Below are 17,880 nucleotides of genomic sequence, written 5' to 3'. Positions count from 1 at the left end.
GTTAAGTTACTTTTTCTTTAGAGATTGGTGCATTTTTAGGAAACCAGGAGAGTGTCATCATCCCAAAATACCCTTCGTTGCAGCTGCCACCTCCTACTATCTCATACCTAAAGTGTCCCCCAGTCTCGGGTAGAGTTTCAGGTTACATTCATTCATGCAAGCCTAAGACACTGAGGCAGGGAGGATAGGGGAACTCAGAAGGCATTCTGCCAGGCTCAGCACCAGAGGACCCTTACTGAAGGCCCCTCACAGTAGCAAATGGCAATGGCACCCAAGCACCCACCCTTGATGGCAGTTTCGGCTTATATTTACAACCCTTCATCCTGCTACATTCTCCCTCCCCCACTCCCCAGCCGTCAGACTCCCTGTACAGATCTTGTGGTCTCACACAGAATCTTTTATATTCTTTTTACTTCAGTGGGTGTGAAAAAAAAAAAAATGTAGAGCTTCCATTTATTTTTACTTTATCTCATCCTTTCAAAAATTCAATTTTTGTGATTTTGTTTTAAAGTAGGCTCTATGCCCAGCATGGAGCCCAATGCAGGGCTTGAACTTACAACCCTGAGATCAAGACCTGAGCTGAGATCGAGTCAGATTCTTAACGGACTGAGCCACCCAGGCACCCCTTTGTGAATGTTTTATAATGGGGGGGGGATCAGCTAATGATAAGAATCAGGGCCCTTGGAGAAATGGGTGATCCTAGGACCAGGGCAAAATATACACAAGATGAATCTGTAGATGGTGGGAGGGGAAAGACTGCAAGCTCTCTAGACAAGTGGGTGGCAGAATATTCTAAAGCTGAACATCTACATATTCTGTGACCTAAGTGATTCACTCCTGGGTAGAAACCCAGCAGTAACTCACATCCCATGGTCACCAGAGACTTACAATAACTACTACATGTAGTCCCAAACAGAAAAACCACCTACTGTCTAGGTAGGTGGGATGAACAAATAATGCAACAGGGAACACCATTCAGGAAATAAGCAACACATGGATTGGGTCTCCCACTATGGGGTAAGCAAGGTGAAGAATCCCTTGGGGGTGCCTGACTGGCTCAGCTGGTACGGCATGCAACTCTTGATCTTGGGGTTGTGTGTTTGAGCCCTACCTTGGGTTTAGAGATTACTTAAAAATAAATCTTAGGGGCACCTGGGGTAGCTCAGTTGGTTAAGTGTCTGTCTTCAGCTCAGGTCATGATCTTGGGGTCCTGGGATGGACTCCCACGATGGGCTCCCTGCTCAGTGGGAAGTCTGCCTCTCCCTCTCCCCCCTGCTCGTGCTCTCGCTTGCTCTCTCTCAAATAACTAAGTTAAATATCTTGAAAAAAAAAAAAGAAAGAAAATCTTTTTTAAAAAATCCTATTCTGTGACTTCATTTACATGACGTTCAAAACCAGACCAAATGTATCTGCTGTAGTTGGAAGTTAAGATGGTGATTATGGGGGAGGGAAATGGCCAGAAGGGGGCACCAGAGTAGGCCAGGAATGCAATGGCTGTCCTCACTCGGTGGAAATTCATCATACTCTTCATTCTTGGTTTATGTACATTTCTGTATGTTACACCTAAAACTTTTGTTTAAAAAAAAAAATGTGAATGAAGAGAAACCAGTGGGGCGCCTGGGTAGCTCAGTTGGTTACTACAAGTTGGCCCTTCTGCTCAGGTCATGATCCCAGGGTCCTGGGATGGAGCCCCACATTGGGCTCCCTGCTCAGTGGGGAGTCTGCTTCTCCTCTCCCTCTGCCTGCCGCTCCCCCTGCTTGTGCTCTCTGTCAAATAAATAAATAAAGTCTTTTAAAAAAGAGAGAGAAACCAGTTAGGTCATTGCTATGGCCTTGGCAGGTGACGATGGGGGCCTGGACTTGGATGACAAGCAGTGGAAGTACAGAAATAGGCAGATTTGAAAAACATTTAGGATATTAACCCTACGGAACTTGGAGACTGACGAGATGTGAGAATGAGGTAAAGCGAGGGGATCAGGGATAAATCCCAATTTCTGGTTTGAGTGACATGTTTACCAAACCAGAAAATACCAGAGGCACAGAGGTTTGATGTGGAGGACTCATTGAGCCACGTGTAGTGAGGATTTGCTACCTGCCGGGCCCTGGGGACACAGCGGGCAAGGACAACTGAGCCCCTGCCGTGGAGCTTGCAAGGAGCTGCGTGAGCTTGGTCTTGAACACGAAGACTCTGGGGCATTGATGAGACATCCAGGTGGCAACACCAAGTGCAAAGAGTCGAGAAAGAAAATATAAATACAGGGATATTGGCACCGAGAATGGTTATGGAGGCAGCTATGAAACCAGCAAGGGAGGTACATTAGTTACTTATTGCTGTGTAATCAATGATCCCAAAACATTGTAGCTTAAAATAAATACTTATTATCTCATGGTTTCTGAACCCTACAGGGCTTAGCTGGGTGCCTCTAGCTCCTCAAGCTCAAGGTCAATAGCCGTGGTCAAGTCATCCATTTGACTGTGGGAGAGGGTCCAAGTTGACTGGCCTTGGTCCCTCACCACAAGGGCCTCTCTCTCCTCAGACGTGGCTCCCCCAGGGTGAGCCAGCAAGACATGGAGAGAGAGCACGTCAGGGCTGCCAAGAAATCACAGTCTGTTTACAACCTAATCTGCTCCTACTCAATTCTGTTTATTAGAAGTGAATCACTAAATCCAGCCCCCACCCAAAGGGAGTGGGTTACACAAGGGTGAGACCAACGAGAGGCAAGGATCACTGGAGGCCCCCAAGCCAGAGCCTCGCAGGTGCCAACAGGTACTGCTCAGTAAATGCTCAAAGGTGAGGCTGGTGCAGGAGGCTGAGCAGAGACTTTGGGAGAAATGGAGAAAGAGAAGATAGGCAATAAGGAAGGAAGGAAGGAGAAGATCAAACCGACCGAGAGGTCCACTGGGAACCAGCGACCCACGGAAACACGCCCTGTGGCTGACCATCCAGTGCAGGGACAGACGAAAGCCAAGCAAACAAAAAAGCGACAAGTGAATTAGACTGTGGCACATGCGAGGAGGGAACAAGCATGGACGGAGAGAGGACAGAGGGGACACTGTCACAAGAATGGGCGGAAGCAGCCTCCACAAGGAGACTGACATCACTGGTGGACATTTCCGAATGAAGCAGGGGTCGGGGCGAGAGCATCCCTTCCAGGCCAGGGCCGTGAGGAGGATGGAGCTGGCGTGCTCAGAGACTGAAGGGCAAAGGCAGAGGGCAGAAGATGTGACTGCAGGTGGGCGCCGGGGGTGAGCTGTCTGCATGTAGTTCAAAGGCGCGGTGGGAAACCACAGAGGAGCTTGGAGCAGCAGAGAGACTAGATCCCATCAAATGATGCTGAAGGCACACGGATAGTGGCAAATGGCAAAGCTGAGGCTGCAGCTCAGGCCCCTGGAGCCAGTGAGACAGACCAGAGGCTTGGGGGTGGGGGCGCGAATTTCTGGACACCAGAGAAATACGGGGTCGGGCCCAAGGCTCACCTCGTGTTCTCAATATCCCCCCGTGTCTCTGTCCCAGGGCTGGTCCTCAGTGAGGGCTGCGCCCTCCACTCCCTGCAATCCTTCACTGCAAGCACCACAGGAAAACGCTGGGGTCTCAGCTGCAGGTAAAGGTGTTATTTGACACGATTTAGAGACAGGCATTTGAGCCGCTGGAATAACCAGAAGCTATTTAATAATAGATAACAGAGATCTTTATAGTAATCGCTCCCAGAGCTGGAGAGGGATTTCTCCCTTTGGCCTGAATTATTCTGAATGGGCAAATCCTATGGAAACAGAAAATACAGGAAAACTTGTCTTTCTTTTGTAATCTCTGAAAAGATGAAAGAGGAGAGAGGAAGACTCCCATCAGTCAGGTGCTCTAACTGGCTGACACTAGAGTTAAAAAATGTCTTCATGTTTGATAAGTAAAGTTGTTGTACACGTCAAACTAATATAACACTGTGTTAACTGTGCTGGAATTAAAACAAAAACTTTTTTAAACTATTTTTAAAATTTTTTTGAAGATTTTATTTATTTGACAGAGAGAGAGAGAGCACAAGCAGGGGGAGCGGCAGGCAGAGAGAGAGGGAGAAGCAGGCTCCCTGCTAAGCAAGGAGCCTGATGTGGGGCTCGATTTGGGACTTGATCCCAGGACCCTGGGATCATGACCTGAGCCGAAGGCAGACGTTTAACCTACTGAGCCACCCAGGCATCCCTAATAATTCTTTTTTTTAAATTAAGTTTTTTTATTTTAGGGGCTCTGCCTGCCAGTCCCCCTGCTTGTGCACATACACTCTCTCACTTTCTCTGTCAAATAAATAAATAAAATCTTTACAAAAATTAAAAAAAGAATTATTAAATCAGGAAACAAAAACAAAAAGATTTCTTGCTTTTGTTTTTTTTTTTTTTTGACACCAGATACTTCAAAAAAGAAAATTGTAAGGTAACACCTAGAACAGTTTGTATGCATTTTCAAAATAATTTTAGGAGATATTGAAATATACCCCAAATAGGTAGATTTTTATTAAAAGTCTCTCCTTTGGAGGTGTGTAGATCACTTGTGGAAATAAATAACAATCCAGCAACTTCACAAGAATTTTCATCTGTTAGCGGGTACCGCGGGGAGAGGGGAGTGTATTTACAAAGATCAGGAAGAATTGGAAGGGACTTAAATGTTCATTAAGCCCTTTTCTCTGCAAAGTCCCTTTAGTTAATAGAAGTCAAAAGGAATCCCCAGGGGCACCTGGGTGGCTCAGTTGGTTAAGCCCCTGCCTTCAGGTCAGGATCCCAGGGTTCTGGGATTGAGCCCCAAGTTGGGCTCCCTGCTTGTGCTCTTTCTCTCTCAAATAAATAAATAAAATCTTAAAAAAAAAAAAAAAGGAATCCCAGGTTCGGTAACCTGGCTGCCCAGATTGTAAGCCTCACGGGGGCAGCACTTGTCCAGCTCAGCACTGGGTTCCCAGGGGCAGGGACAGCGCCAGACGCACAGGAGGGAAGCAAACCTTTCCCGAATGAATGAGGGGTGCACGCAGGCGGTGGGCCAGGAGCGGGGTTTTTGGCCAAGCAAAGCCCGGGCAGAGGTTTAGGAATGAAGGAGACCAAAAGCTAGTGTTATTCTCGTTTCAATGCGGGCGCCAAGCCCTTCTGCCTGGATGCTATTTTGGTGGTTTGGTCAAGCGGGTTTCTGCTTTTCTGACACTTTTCCAGGAAAGGTATCACTTCTGAGTCGAAGGCCTGGAAATCAGTGCTAACAGCGGAACCCCGAGCCTTCCCGCCGCGCTCTCAGCCAGCTCCCCCAGGCCCTGACTGCGGACTCCGATCCTTACCCGGAGAGCGCACGTTCCAGCAGGTCCCCTCCACCGTAGCGGTACAGGCCCCGTGGCCCGCAGCGCAGCCGTCCCCACTCCCAGGGCTCAGACGTGGCCACGTCCTCCAAGGTCACAGCCCCCGGGGAGCCGGTCAGGCTTGGGGGCGGGGGCTGCCGGCGGGAATCCTGACCTGCGCGTGCGGGAGGCGCCTCCGCCCGAGGGGTGGGGGTTCCAGGCTCCGCCCAGGAGAGGAGGTTGCCGGGCCCCGCCCAGGGGAGGGGGTTTCCAGGCCCCGCCCCGGGGTCCGGTGACCAAGCCGGGTCCGGTAGGTGGGGTTTCGCAGCCGCTGCGGCTGAGCTCTGGGCGTCCGGCGCGCTGCACACTTCTGAGGGCGGTGGGCCTCGCGGGCCGGCTCCTGAGCCGTTCCGTCCGTCTTGACACATGCCAGCTCTGGGCTAGGTGTGGAGGATGCGGCGCAGACAAGGGAAACACCACTGTCCACAGGGAGCTTGCGGTCCAGGGAGGCCCACACTAGACAATGAAAATAAAGAACAAGATAAGCCCAGGTGCCACGTGCAGGGAGACAAGGACCCGGCAGAAGAGCCAGAGCGAGCGCAGGGTCTGGCCCCGACCGATCAACGGGCCTAGGCCGAGGGGCGGCCAACGCCGAGCCTCCCGCCACCGAGCAGGTGTCCCGGGTGCCCGGGACAGGTGGTGCCACGAGAGTGCCCGCGGGCTCTGAACCGCGGGTTCCCCTGAGGAAAGCGCCCTACGGGCTGCGGCCAGCCAAGAGCACGACCCAAAAAGACACCTCAGAGCAAAGGGAAAGGCTTGACTTTAGAGGTCGAGTTGGGCTCAAGGCCAGTGGGGAGGTCATATCCTCCCGGAAGTCCCTGCTTCCTCTTTGGGAAAGCTGGGACAAAAGCCACCTGGCAAGATTCTTGGGAAGATCTTAGGTGGTGTTGGTGGCGCGCTTTCTTCCCCCGTCACGTGGTCATGTTTTCTTACCCCGGGACAGCTCCAGCACACCTCCGCATAAGCCGTCTGAGGTCGGGGCCGGCTCCTGTTGACCTCAGCACCTGCAACTGTGCCTGGCACATAGCAGGCCCTTGGCAGAGATCTGTCGCATGAATGAAATGCTAGCAAAGAGCCCAGCGCACAACAGGGCTTTTAAAATGGCAGCTCTGGCCACCGCCCCCCGCCCCGCCGCCCCAGAAAGTACAGGCTGACAGACCCCCTCCCCACAAGGAGAACAGGAACAGTCCTGATTAGGAGGGGAGCAGTTCTTACCTGGAGGGGTAGTTAGACTCTCATTCTCGGTCCCCGGCTGGAGTCTGGCTTAGCCACTCTGTCCTCATTTCTCTGGCCCCGCCCTCTCCCCCACCCCACTCCCAAACTGGGAGGTTAAGGGTTAACTCGAGGAAGCCCCCTCATTACCTGGATGGGACTAGAGCAGGGAACTTCCTGTTCAGTTTTCCCGGAGTCCTTTCCCAGTCTGGCCGAGGCTGACTCTGGCCCTGGGGCCCTCAAAGAACCCCTAGCACTTCCACCTCTGGAGTGGGGACCCGAGTGGTGAGTTGCAGGGAAGCCTGGGGTGAAGGCTGCCAGGACAGACCTAAGGAGTTCCTAGCAGCTCAGAGGGAAAAGGGGGACCTGGGCCTCAGCGATGGGATGGGGGATTAGGAAGCTGGAAAGAAATCTTGGGAGGATGTGGGTCGTCTATGCTGGGAGCCCAGTGCCAGCCAGCTCTGCAGACCTGCAGCTATGGGGTCATCAAGGAGGCTGGTGGGGCTTCCTGTAGCATGGGTTTGCTGTACCCACTGGGGAGGGTAAGGCAGGCTCCATGTGTCCCCAGGTGGACCGGCCGGCCTCACCAACTCACCCCAGCACCGGGAAGGGAGCCTGGCCAACAGAAACAAGCCAACCAATCTCTTGCCAGCCGTGTCCAGGGAGAAAGGGAGGGTTCCTGGCCAAGGATCCTGGCTCTGGGCTCTCCTGCTGTCTGCGTGGGTCTTGTGGCAGCACCTCCAGCCTGGGCAGGTCCAGCCATTGCCTCCCCACCTCTGGGCTCCAGATTAAGCTGGTCGAATATTGGAGGGTGGCTGAAGAGCCTCCTACCCCCCACAGATGTGCATATGAACAGAGCTTTTGTCCTGAAGACTGAGGGGGGAGGGAGAGACTTTCAGGCCAACTTCCCTTAAATTCCATCTCTTTCAAACCTTTTGGCAAGACCTCACCTGGAGGTTCCGGGCACCCCTGCGTGTGTCTAGGCCCAAGGGCTAGACCTTGGAATCTCATTTTTTTTCCCTCCGATTTGCGCTGTGATATTCTGGCTAAAACTAGGCAAATTGAACAGGGAGAGAGAGAAATTGGGTCCTTTTCTGTTTCTGAGCTTTTGCATAGTGGTCAAGATCAGTGTTCTTACCTTAAAGAAAATCTTGGCTCCACCTGGTGTGACCTTGAGCAAATCACCCATCCTCCTGGAGCATGGTCTTTACCCTGTGTCAAATGGAGAAATTATAATTTACCACATAGGCTGGGGTGGGATTAAGCAACCCTGAGCTGAGAGCCCATACATATTAGCACTCAGTACCTGCCAGCTGTTATTACAAGGTGACTGATTACCCGTGATTGGTTCTATTATTTTGCTCATGCTGCCAAAACAATGAAACAAAAGCCCATTTTCCTGAACACTTACCAGAGAGCTTTTCTGCATCAGACATTTTTGCATGCATTCCTCAGTAGCACATCTTCCAGGTAGGCATTATCATTCCCATTTTGTTATTTCTACTAACAAACGCTGAAGCCCCTTCAAGAGCTAAGGGAACCGTTTTGAACAAGACGCGGTTCCTACTTGCCAAGGGGAGAGAGACACTCAACCATGGTTGTGTCAGAGCACGACAGTGGACAGGGAGAGACAGGTTGCTGGTGTGTTGTGGAGTCCCTGCAGAGAGCCGCCAAGGGGTGGAAGGTGCCCCATGCGGGGTCAGATGCCAAATGCGGGAAAGAATGTTGGCTCCGCGGCTGGGCGCGGCTGGGCAGGAGCCTGGGGAGAAGCAGGAAGGGGGAGGCTGGCTGGAGAGATGAGCGCCAGCCTGGTCAGGTGTCCAGGATGGAAGCCTGGGTCTTCAGCATCCCCATCATCCTCCTCCTCGGGTGGGAAGTGACCAGCCAGGTTTAAAACCCACTTTCCTCTCTTCTGCCACACCTCATTCCCCCCAGCTGAACAGGAGCCTCAGGGAGCCCCCTAGTCCCGCAACAAGGGGGCTCAATAAACTGTCCAAAGCTCTTGGCCAGGCCGACTTCTCCCTGGCGGCATTGCCAAGGCTGGGTTACCTCCTTGGCAAATGTCTGTACCTCTGAGCCTTGTTGTCTTCAGCTGTAAAATGGGCCAGTGATGGGACCGACTGTTAGCTGTGGTCATTTGTGTTGTTGCTAAGTAATAATGAGAACTGCGATTGCTAGCACTCCTGCACGCCCACCACGTGCTGTCGTCCAGGTGCCCAGCACTGCTCTACTCCCTTTATGTGGTGCAGAGTGACGCAAGAGCCTCTTTTCCCTTGCCCGTGCTTGGGATGTCCATGGGGTTTGGGTCAGGGGACAGACTGGGGAGAAGCTCATTTGTAGCCTTGAGGCCAGAGAGCAGGGAGGGCAGACAAATGTTGGAGCTTGGGTTTTTGTTTCCATAAAGTAATATTGGCCCAAATTAAAATATAAAAGTGCCTCAAAACTCTGGAGCAAAAGTGCTGGCCTATTCAGGACGATGAAAGCCCTCTGGGTTCTGCTGAAGGACTGAACTGAGTCCTCTGGGTGAGGCTGAACTTGAGGCATCTCCCTGTTGGTAGATCTGGGCGGCCCCACAAGGAAAGAGTGAGTAGCCCCTTAGCCCTCTGGCAGGGGAGGGCCTGGTGCCGGCTTGGGAAGAGAGCTTGGGAGGTGATCCGTGTGTGGAACCATTGCCCCCTGGTGGCCAGTTAACACTTTTATTGCTACTTGGGGGTGGATACTTTCCAGAGAGGTAGACCCAGGAAGAATCCAGAATTTAAAAAAAAAAAAAAAATTTTAGGAAAGAAAGAGAAACAATGGCCTCTCCTGCCCATCACCCAGCTCCCAAGAGTGTACCTACTAGAGGCCTCTGAAGTGGGCAGAGCCACTTTTGTCGGCCTTGGGAACATATCTGTCACAAATTTCTGCCAGTCGTAAGCCTTAGTCTTGGTCTCTCATCTGGAGACCCACCCACCCCTCCCCGCTCTCTGGCTCATCCTGGCCTCTGTCTCTGGCAGAACCCTGGGAAATGAGATTGGAACACCAGGTGGGTGCTCAGCCCTGCACTGACCACCTGGGTGGCCTTGGCCTTGACTGCTGAGAACCACCTCCACAGCAGTAAAGTGAGAGTCAGGATGTCTGGTCAAGGAGGAATCACATGCATGAGCTCCCCCCACCCTTGCCGACACATGCACACCTATTATCTTCAAAACTGTCAATTTTTCAGAGACACTGAAAGAACAGCACAAGGGGGGTGCCTGGTGGCTCAGTTAGAGTTCCCTCTGCCCCTCCCCCTTGCACAGTTAGAGCTCTCTCTGCCCCTCCCTCCGCTCATGCTCTCTCTCTCTCTCAAATACATACATTTTTAAATTTTTTTAAAAGATTTTATTTATTTATTTATTTGAGAGGGAGAGAGAAAGAAGCAGGCTCCCCACTGAACAGGGATCCTCAGCACCCTGGGATCATGAACTGAGCCGAAGGCAGGCGCTTAACCAGCTAAACCACCCAGGCACCCCTAAATAAAATATTTTTTAAAATAATATAAAACATCCGTCTCCAGTCAAAGTTCATTCATTTGCGTGTGTGGCTGTTAGTTTCCTCTAGAGCAACGCTCCCCCTACAGGCGCTTGTTAAAATAACACCGAAGAAACTGGGCCAGTTGTTTGCCGGGATATTCCGAATTCGCAATTTGTTCCATTGTTTCTTTGAGGGATCATCTCACTTGTTTGTTTGTTCTTTTTTTTTTTTTTTAAGATTTTATTTATGTATTTGACAGAGAGAGAGATAGCGAGAGCAGGAACACAAGCAGGGGGAGTGGGAGAGGGAGAAGCAGGCTTCCTGCTGAGCAGGGAGCCCGATGTGGGGCTGGATCCCAGGACCCCTGAGATCATGACCTGAGCAGAAGGTAGACGCTTAACGACTGAGCCACCCAGGCGCCCTGTTTGTTTGTTCTTAAGATTTCTTTCTTTATTTATTTATTCTAAAGAGAGAAAGAGCACAGGTGGGAGAGGGAGAGAGAATCCCAAGCTGACTCTGGGACAAGTGCTGAGCCCCACCCAGGGCTCCATTCCACCACCTCAAGACCATGACCTGAGCTGAAACTGAGAGTCAGGCGCCCAACCGACCGCACCACGGAGGCTCCCTGTTCTTTTTTTTTTTTTTTTTTTAATTGAATAAATTTTACATGTAACGTTGTATACCTTAAAGGTGTACGGCATGTTACTTTGGTACATTCATATATTGTAATATGATTGTCAGGGGAGTGATATTTATTCCATTACATACTTCTAGTACACTATTATTGTCTGTATTCATTATATTGTGCATTAGATTTCTGTGGATTATTTGCTCCTAGTTACAAGTTTGTACCTTAGACACCATCACTCTTTTTTTTTTTTTAAAGATTTTATTTATTTATTTGACAGAGACACAGCGAAAGAGGGAACACAAGCAGGGGGAGTGGGAGAGGGAGAAGCAGGCTTCACGCCGAGCAGGGAGCCCGATGCGGGGCTCGATCCCAGGACCTGGGATCATGACCCGAGCCGAAGGCAGACGCTTAATGACTGAGCCACCCAGGCGCCCCAACACCATCACTCTTATCCACCACCCCCACCCCCACCCGTTCTTATTCCTTGCAATGCAAAGCTGGGGCTAAAGTAGAGCTGGATTGTATCGCCATGAAACACTTTTGGCAACGGCGCATCTTTGGTGCTGCTGCATGCTCCCCACGGCACAGCATCGAGAGGCAGGGAAACTCAACCGTCCTGTCTCAGGAATGCCAATTTTGATCACTGGGGTGAAGTTCTGAATGCTGCAGGAAGGGACGAAAAGACAGAACTATCGGTTTTCTCTGCCTTTTAGTGTTTTGGTCAGGCTGGGGCCTTGGGCTGTCCTGCTCTCTGAGTCCTTACGCATGACCAATGAGAGAAGCGCTTCCTCTGGAGGCCACATCTTCGGCATTTCTTAACACCACAGGTGTGGGAGCAGAGAGGGAGAGACCCGAGAGTGGCACCTGCTGCAGCGAGCTACCCCCCACGCTGAAGGATGCTTGAAGAGCCCGTCCCGGCTGCCCGAGAGCCAGAGCAGCTTGGAGCAGTCAAACTGGAGGAAGAGGAGGCTGCTGGGCAGGAGGACGTCAGGCATGCACAGGCCAGGCCCCGGCCCGAGGTGGCTCACCAGCTCTTCAGATGCTTCCAATATCAGGAGGACATGGGGCCGAGGGCGTCCCTGAGCCGGCTCCGGGAGCTCTGCAACCACTGGCTGAGGCCGGCTCTGCACACCAAGAAGCAGATCCTGGAGCTGCTGGTGCTGGAGCAGTTCCTGAGCGTGCTGCCCCCCCACCTCCTGGCTCGGCTGCAGGGCCAGCAGCTCAGGGACGGGGAGGAGGTGGTGCTGCTGCTGGAGGGCGTCCAGAGGGAGTCCAGCGCCGTGGGGCCCCTGGTAAGAGGGTGGTGGCTGGACAGCAGGTAGGGAGACGGGGACTTCAGTGCCCCATGAAGAAATCGCTCCGTTTCCCTCCCTCCAATAATTTCTTTTTGACCTCCCACCTCTGCCGCCTCTCACCTTTCCTTGGTCGCGTTTCCCTTGGGAGTCAGTAGGACAGGGACTATTGCCCTGTCCTGTCCGTCGCCTAACATAGATGTATTTTGAACAGGATTTTAGTTTTAACACTGGTAAGAACTGTCCCCGGGCAGACATCACTTTGGAGGAACAGGGGGGCTCTTCCCAGGTCTCCAGTCACAGCCCCAAAAAGGAAGTGCCCTCAGAAGGACCTCCAGCCCTGGAGGCACCGAGGGAACCCCTGCCATCCCAGCCAGGGCCTTCTAAGCCCGTTGAGCTGGAGACCTGGAGACATCCCCCAAGTGCAAAGCAGCCACTGAGCCCAGGTCCCAAGAGGACATTCCAGGCCCTGCAAGAGACTGGTGAGGAGTTGGTACCCCGGGAAGGTGGGAGCTGGGAGGCACGGTATGTGAGGGTGGAGGGTGGGGTGAGAAATAGGCAGCCCCCCTCTTTGACGGGGATGGGAGAGAGCCAATGTCTCTCTTGGGGCCCTGGCAACAGGTGCACTCCCTATAGCCAAGTGGAGGGTAAGTCTGGCTTCTAACAGCTCTCCCCACCCCACCCCCATGCTGTCAGTTCCCCAGGGCCCTGTCCTATGGCTGGAGGAAAACTCCCGAGATCAGGAGCTGGCAGCTGTGCTGGTGAGCTGGACTAGTACCCTCATTCCAGAATGTTCTGCCCTGGATGTCCTCGGCCTCTGCAGTTGTAGCGAATCCATGTCTTCCTTCATTTAAACCTTAAAAGCTCATCATCCCCCTCAGGTCATAGGGGGACCCTCTCTCACCGAGGGTCTCTGCCCATCCTTTTGTTACAGGAGTCCCTGACCTTTGAAGATGTCCCAGCAAAGAAGGCTTGGCCGGCGCACCCTCTGGGTAAGAGGCCCTTCCCGCTTATTACCGCTGAAGGCTCTTTGTGTTTCAAGAATGGTCCCTGAGGTTCAGATCCTACCTGACTTTTGGCCTCTTTGGCTAAAAATGGGCTCTGTGGGGTTGGGTGGTTCAGTCGTTTAAGCGTCTGCCTTCCGCTCAGGTCATGATCTCAGGGTCCCCGGATCAGGCCCCGCCTCAGGCTCCCTGCTCATAGGGGAGTCTGCTTCTCCCTCTGCCCCTCCTCCTACCCGTGCGTGCACATGCACTTGTGCGATCTCTCTCTCTCTCAAATAAATAAAATCTTAAAAATATATAAAAATGGGCTATCTTGATAAGGATTCATTCATTTCTTCCTTCGTTCAGTCAATCATTCATTTATTTTAAAGGCTCATTGTGTCTGATCTAATCATCAACCCCGTTAACTTTGAGCTTTTAAAATGGGTAGTCATTGGGGTGCCTGGCTGGCTCAGCTGGTTAAGCTTTCAACTCTTGATTTCAGCTCAGGTCTTGATCTCAGGCTCGTGAGTTCAAGGCCCAGTTTGGGCTCCACACTGGGCATGGAACCTACTTAAAAATTAAAAAAAAAAAAAAGTAAAGCTGTTACTATGGTAAATTCTATGTTGTCTGGTTTTTACCCTCCCCTTCTGCCCACCCACCAGCTTTGCAGGAACCCCGGGTTTCTTTCTGCTTTGAGGCGTTGAGGTTCTAGGCGATTCCTGGGAGCCTCTAAGAATACGCCTGCCTGTCCCCGTTTTCTGCTTCTTTCCCAGGATTTGAAAACAAAACCGCAGATGAGGAGTTTAAAGAGGAGCCCAAAGGGGTGGCCTGGCCTGCTGCGGTCTCCACAGAGTCTGGGGCAGATGGTCCTGGGGTGGCAGAAGAGCCCCACCTTCAGGTGCTGGGGCCGGGCCCAGAAGTGAGTGGCTCCGGTGAAGGAGGGTCCGCTCACGGCAGGAGTGACATTCTGGAGGTCAAAGTGGCTGGGGAGACACCCAGGTCGGAGCCAGGGATGGAATTCATCTGCACAGACTGTGGGCTGAGCTTCCGGGAGCTGGCCCGCCTGGAGGCCCACCAGCTGCGGTCTCACCCCGGCGCTCGGGCCTTTCCCTGCCAGTGCTGCGGGAAGAGCTTCGGCCGGAGTTCCATCCTCAAGCTGCACATGCGCACGCACACGGACGAGCGGCCACACGCCTGCCACCTCTGCGGCCACCGCTTCCGCCAGAGCTCACATCTGAACAAACACCTTCAGACTCACTCCTCTGAGCCCGCCTTTCTGTGTGCCGAGTGCGGTCAGGGCTTCCAGCGCCGGGCCAACCTCATGCAGCACCTGCTGGCGCACGCCCAGGACCAGAAGTCCCCGTGCGTCCCCGAGACCAAGAGCGAAGCGCGCGAGCTGGCCGTGGTCCTGTGCTCCCACTGTGGCCAAACCTTCCAGCGCCGCTCCAGCCTCAAGCGCCACCTGCGGATCCACGCCAAGGACAAGGGCCACCAGTGCTCTGAGTGCTCGGGCAGCCTGCGCCCGGGCCCCGAGCGCAGGCCTTACGTGTGCGGGGACTGTGGCAAGGCGTTCCGGCGCAGCGAGCACCTGGGGGCCCACCGGCGCGTGCACACGGGCGAGCGGCCCTTCTCCTGCCAGGTCTGCGGCCGCAGCTTCAGCCAGAGCTCCCAGCTGGTCTGCCACCAGCGGGTGCACACGGGCGAGAAGCCCTACAGCTGCCCGCACTGCGGCAAGCGCTTCGTGCGCCGGGCCGGTCTGGCCCGCCACCTCCTGACCCACGGCGGCCCGAGGCCCCACCATTGCGCCCAGTGCGGCAAGACCTTCAGCCAGACCCAGGACCTGGCCCGCCACCGGCGCAGCCACACGGGCGAGAAGCCCTGCCGCTGCAGCGAGTGCGGCGAAGGCTTCAGCCAGAGCGCCCACCTGGCGCGCCACCAGCGCATCCACACGGGCGAGAAGCCCCACGCCTGCGACACGTGCGGCTACCGCTTCCGCAACAGCTCCAACCTGGCCCGCCACCGCCGCAGCCACACCGGCGAGCGGCCCTACGGCTGCCCGACGTGCGGCCGCAGCTTCCGGCGCAACGCGCACCTCCAGCGGCACCTGGCCACCCACGCGGGGGCCGGGACCGAGGCGGCGGCCCGGCAGGCCGAGCCCCCCCAGGAGTGCCGCGAGTGCGGCAAGAGCTTCAGCCGCAGCTGCAACCTGCTGCGCCACATGCTGGTGCACACGGGCGCCAGGCCCTACTCGTGCGCACAGTGTGGCCGCAGCTTCAGCCGCAACTCGCACCTGCTGCGGCACCTGAGAACGCACGCCCGCGAGACCCTGTACTAACCCCACCCGGGTTCCGCCGGGCCTGCCCTGCGCGCCTCTCCCCGGTGGCCTGCAGAGGACGTCCCGGGGCCCCACTCCCCCGGCCTCCCTCTGGCTCCGCCAAGCCTGCGTGTTAGTACACCCGCCCCCCGCCGCCCCAGGCATCTCTCCCTGGCCGCAGGGCTGTATTTCAAAGTACCTAAAGTAAAACGGCCTTCTTGAAAACCACTCTTCTAATTTTTTTGAGATCCACCAAAACGCTGTCTGTTACCCTCAGCACTGTGACGGGGATGCCTTTTCCTTTCCCTACCCCAGCTCCTTCTACAGTACTCTAGATAGGAGCAGGCCCAGAGAGAGCCCCGCCCCCACACACACCCCCCGGAAAGGCCCAGAGTTGGGGGGAGGGCAGAGGGGTGCCAACTCTCAGAGCCAGCTGTGAGGAAGGCCACCGAATGCCGCCCTGGAATTTTCCCTTCTCTGGAGTCTGCCCCTAATCTCTGTTGTCCGATACTGTATCCTCTAGCCACATGTGGCTGCTTGAATTAATTAAAATGGAATAAAATTTGACTTCCCAGATTCTGGGTTCTTACGGGAAACCTTGTTTTTGGAATGTAGGTAACTAGTTCAACTTGAAGATGCTAGCAGATGAAATGAAACCTGCTTGATGGCCAAGTTGGATTGTGGGCTCGAGACCCCTGACGACCCATGATCCTGTAAACCCAAAGCTGGTTTGGCTGATTTCCACACCTTCTACCTACCAGGCAATTTTGGCCTCTTCTCTACTCTGGAAGACAGGTTGTTTTTTTCACAACTAATAGACAGGTTTAAAATCATGTGACTTCTGTTAAGACCACAGGAAAGAAAACAGCCCCCCTCAGCTGCAGAGGACACACATGCTCTTCCTGCTTCTGTCTGTGGCTTTTTGTACCCACACTTTTTTTTCTAAGTTGTTTTTGTCCCTCCAACCTGACACGTAATTGCTGTTTAGCAGATGTTTGTGAACATGAGGTGAACTCGTCAACAAGTGCTCACGGGACTTGGGGAAAATCTGCTCCCAAATGTGGGAAAGTAGAGATGGTTCTTGGGCACAATTGAGTGGGAAGCTCTGAGCCTGGGGAAGGTCTATGCTTTTGGGGTTTGGGAGGAAGATCAGGTAGGGTACAGAGAGTCCCTGGATGTCACAGAACAAATTAGACTCGTGGAAGACCCCAGAGCAGAAAATTTCAAGAAGATAATTTTCTTAGTCAACTAAGAAAGTAAGGAGTTGGGAGAACCCACAGCATTTGGAGGCTTTATTATTTCTTGAGCACCTACTGTGTACTAGGGAATGTGCTGGGCTATTGAGGAGAACAAGGCCTGAAATAGAAGGGAGAGGCAACCACAGAAGAACTAGGGGAAGGGCATCCCTGGCAGAGGAAACAGCATGTGCAAAGGCCCTGAGCTGCTGAGCAGGCAGCTGAAGAATACTGTCCCTGAGGGAGTTCTGTAGGAACCTGATGATACAGACCACCTTAGAGGCCAAGGTTAGAGTTTATTTATTTATGTATTTATTATTTATTTATTTTAAAGATTTTCTTTATCTGACAGAGAGAGACAGTGAGAGAGGGAACACAAGCAGGGGGAGGGGGAGAGGGAGAAGCAGGCTTCCCGTTAAGCAGGGAGCCTGATGCGGGGCTCGATCCCAGGACCCCAGGATCATGACCTGAGCTGAAGGCAGATGCTTAACTGACCGAGCCACCCAGGCGCCCCAGTCAGAGTATATTTATGATGGGAAGAGGGGAGGGTTTTAAGCAGGGAGTTACTTCATTTTGCAATGAAATTGTTTTGACCTTGGTGCTAGATAGATTTGGCTTGAAAGAGGCAAGACAAGGGAGACCAACGAGAAGAGCCTGGAAGTTGTCTAGGCTCTGGTTGACGGTGACTTTGATGGGGCCATGGGTTCATAAAAGCCCCCGATGTCAGCACAGGAGGAGGGTTTCCTCAAGGGAAATCCGTGCAGAAGCCACAAGGAGAAGTGGCAGTGTGACACAGGGTCACTTGAAAATGCAGGGCAAGGATCTAAAACAACCCAAATGCTGACAGGAAGTGGGGAGAGAGGACACGGCCAAGGGGAAGATCCCCCCAACACTCTCCCCTGTAGGGCAGAGGCTGCGAGCAAGCAGGGTCCCTGAGGATGATCAGGGCCACCAAGAAGTTACTAGCAGGGTATGCTTCAGCCATTGTCGCCTCCTGCTGGACTCACAGGTGGCCCCCAGGCAGGCGATTTTTCTAAGAATCAAGAGTTTCTTTCCTATGAAAGGGAAAGGGTCTGAAGAAGCTGGCCGACAGGAGAGGGGAATGCTGACTCACAGAAGCGCCCCCAGTCCTTGAGGCCTCCTGGCTCCCAAGCCCCTCCCCCATGCCTCTCTCACCTCAGCATCCTTCTCAGACACAGCGGAGTGCCTGTGGTCCCCTGCCCCAGGCCCATTTCCTCCTTCCTTCCTGCTCTGTTCTCAGGTCGGGGCCCTGGAACCACCCCCCTCAGCGCCACCTCAGCAGCCGCTATTTGTGGCCGGACACTCCCAGTGCAAAATCTGTGTGCAGCTACCAG

The 17,880-nt window shown here is 53.6% G+C and overlaps 1 protein-coding gene across 2 annotated transcripts; it reads left to right on the top strand.

Annotated features, from left to right (window-relative positions):
- Nucleotides 1-11,573: 11,573 nt before the first annotated feature.
- ZSCAN10 (zinc finger and SCAN domain containing 10) lies at nt 11,574-15,362 on the top strand. Of its 2 annotated transcripts, XM_035022095.1 has the most exons (5): nt 11,574-11,990; nt 12,205-12,472; nt 12,687-12,751; nt 12,925-12,982; nt 13,750-15,362. In XM_035022095.1, the coding sequence occupies exons 1-5, from the start codon at nt 11,595-11,597 to the stop codon at nt 15,309-15,311; spliced, it is 2,349 nt and encodes a 782-aa protein (XP_034877986.1). In that variant the 5' UTR covers nt 11,574-11,594; the 3' UTR covers nt 15,312-15,362. The 2 variants fall into 2 exon arrangements, with proteins under 2 accessions (XP_034877986.1, XP_034877987.1); XM_035022096.1 differs by lacking the exon at nt 12,205-12,472 and having other exon boundaries at nt 11,708-11,990.
- Nucleotides 15,363-17,880: the final 2,518 nt, after the last annotated feature.

This window comes from Mirounga leonina, unplaced genomic scaffold, assembly GCF_011800145.1.
Source record: "Mirounga leonina isolate KUSES-001 unplaced genomic scaffold, KU_Mleo_1.0 Mir_175, whole genome shotgun sequence".
NCBI lineage: Eukaryota > Metazoa > Chordata > Mammalia > Carnivora > Phocidae > Mirounga > Mirounga leonina.
Note: the sequence above shows the minus strand (reverse complement) of the source record. Positions and strands in the feature narration are given on the sequence as shown.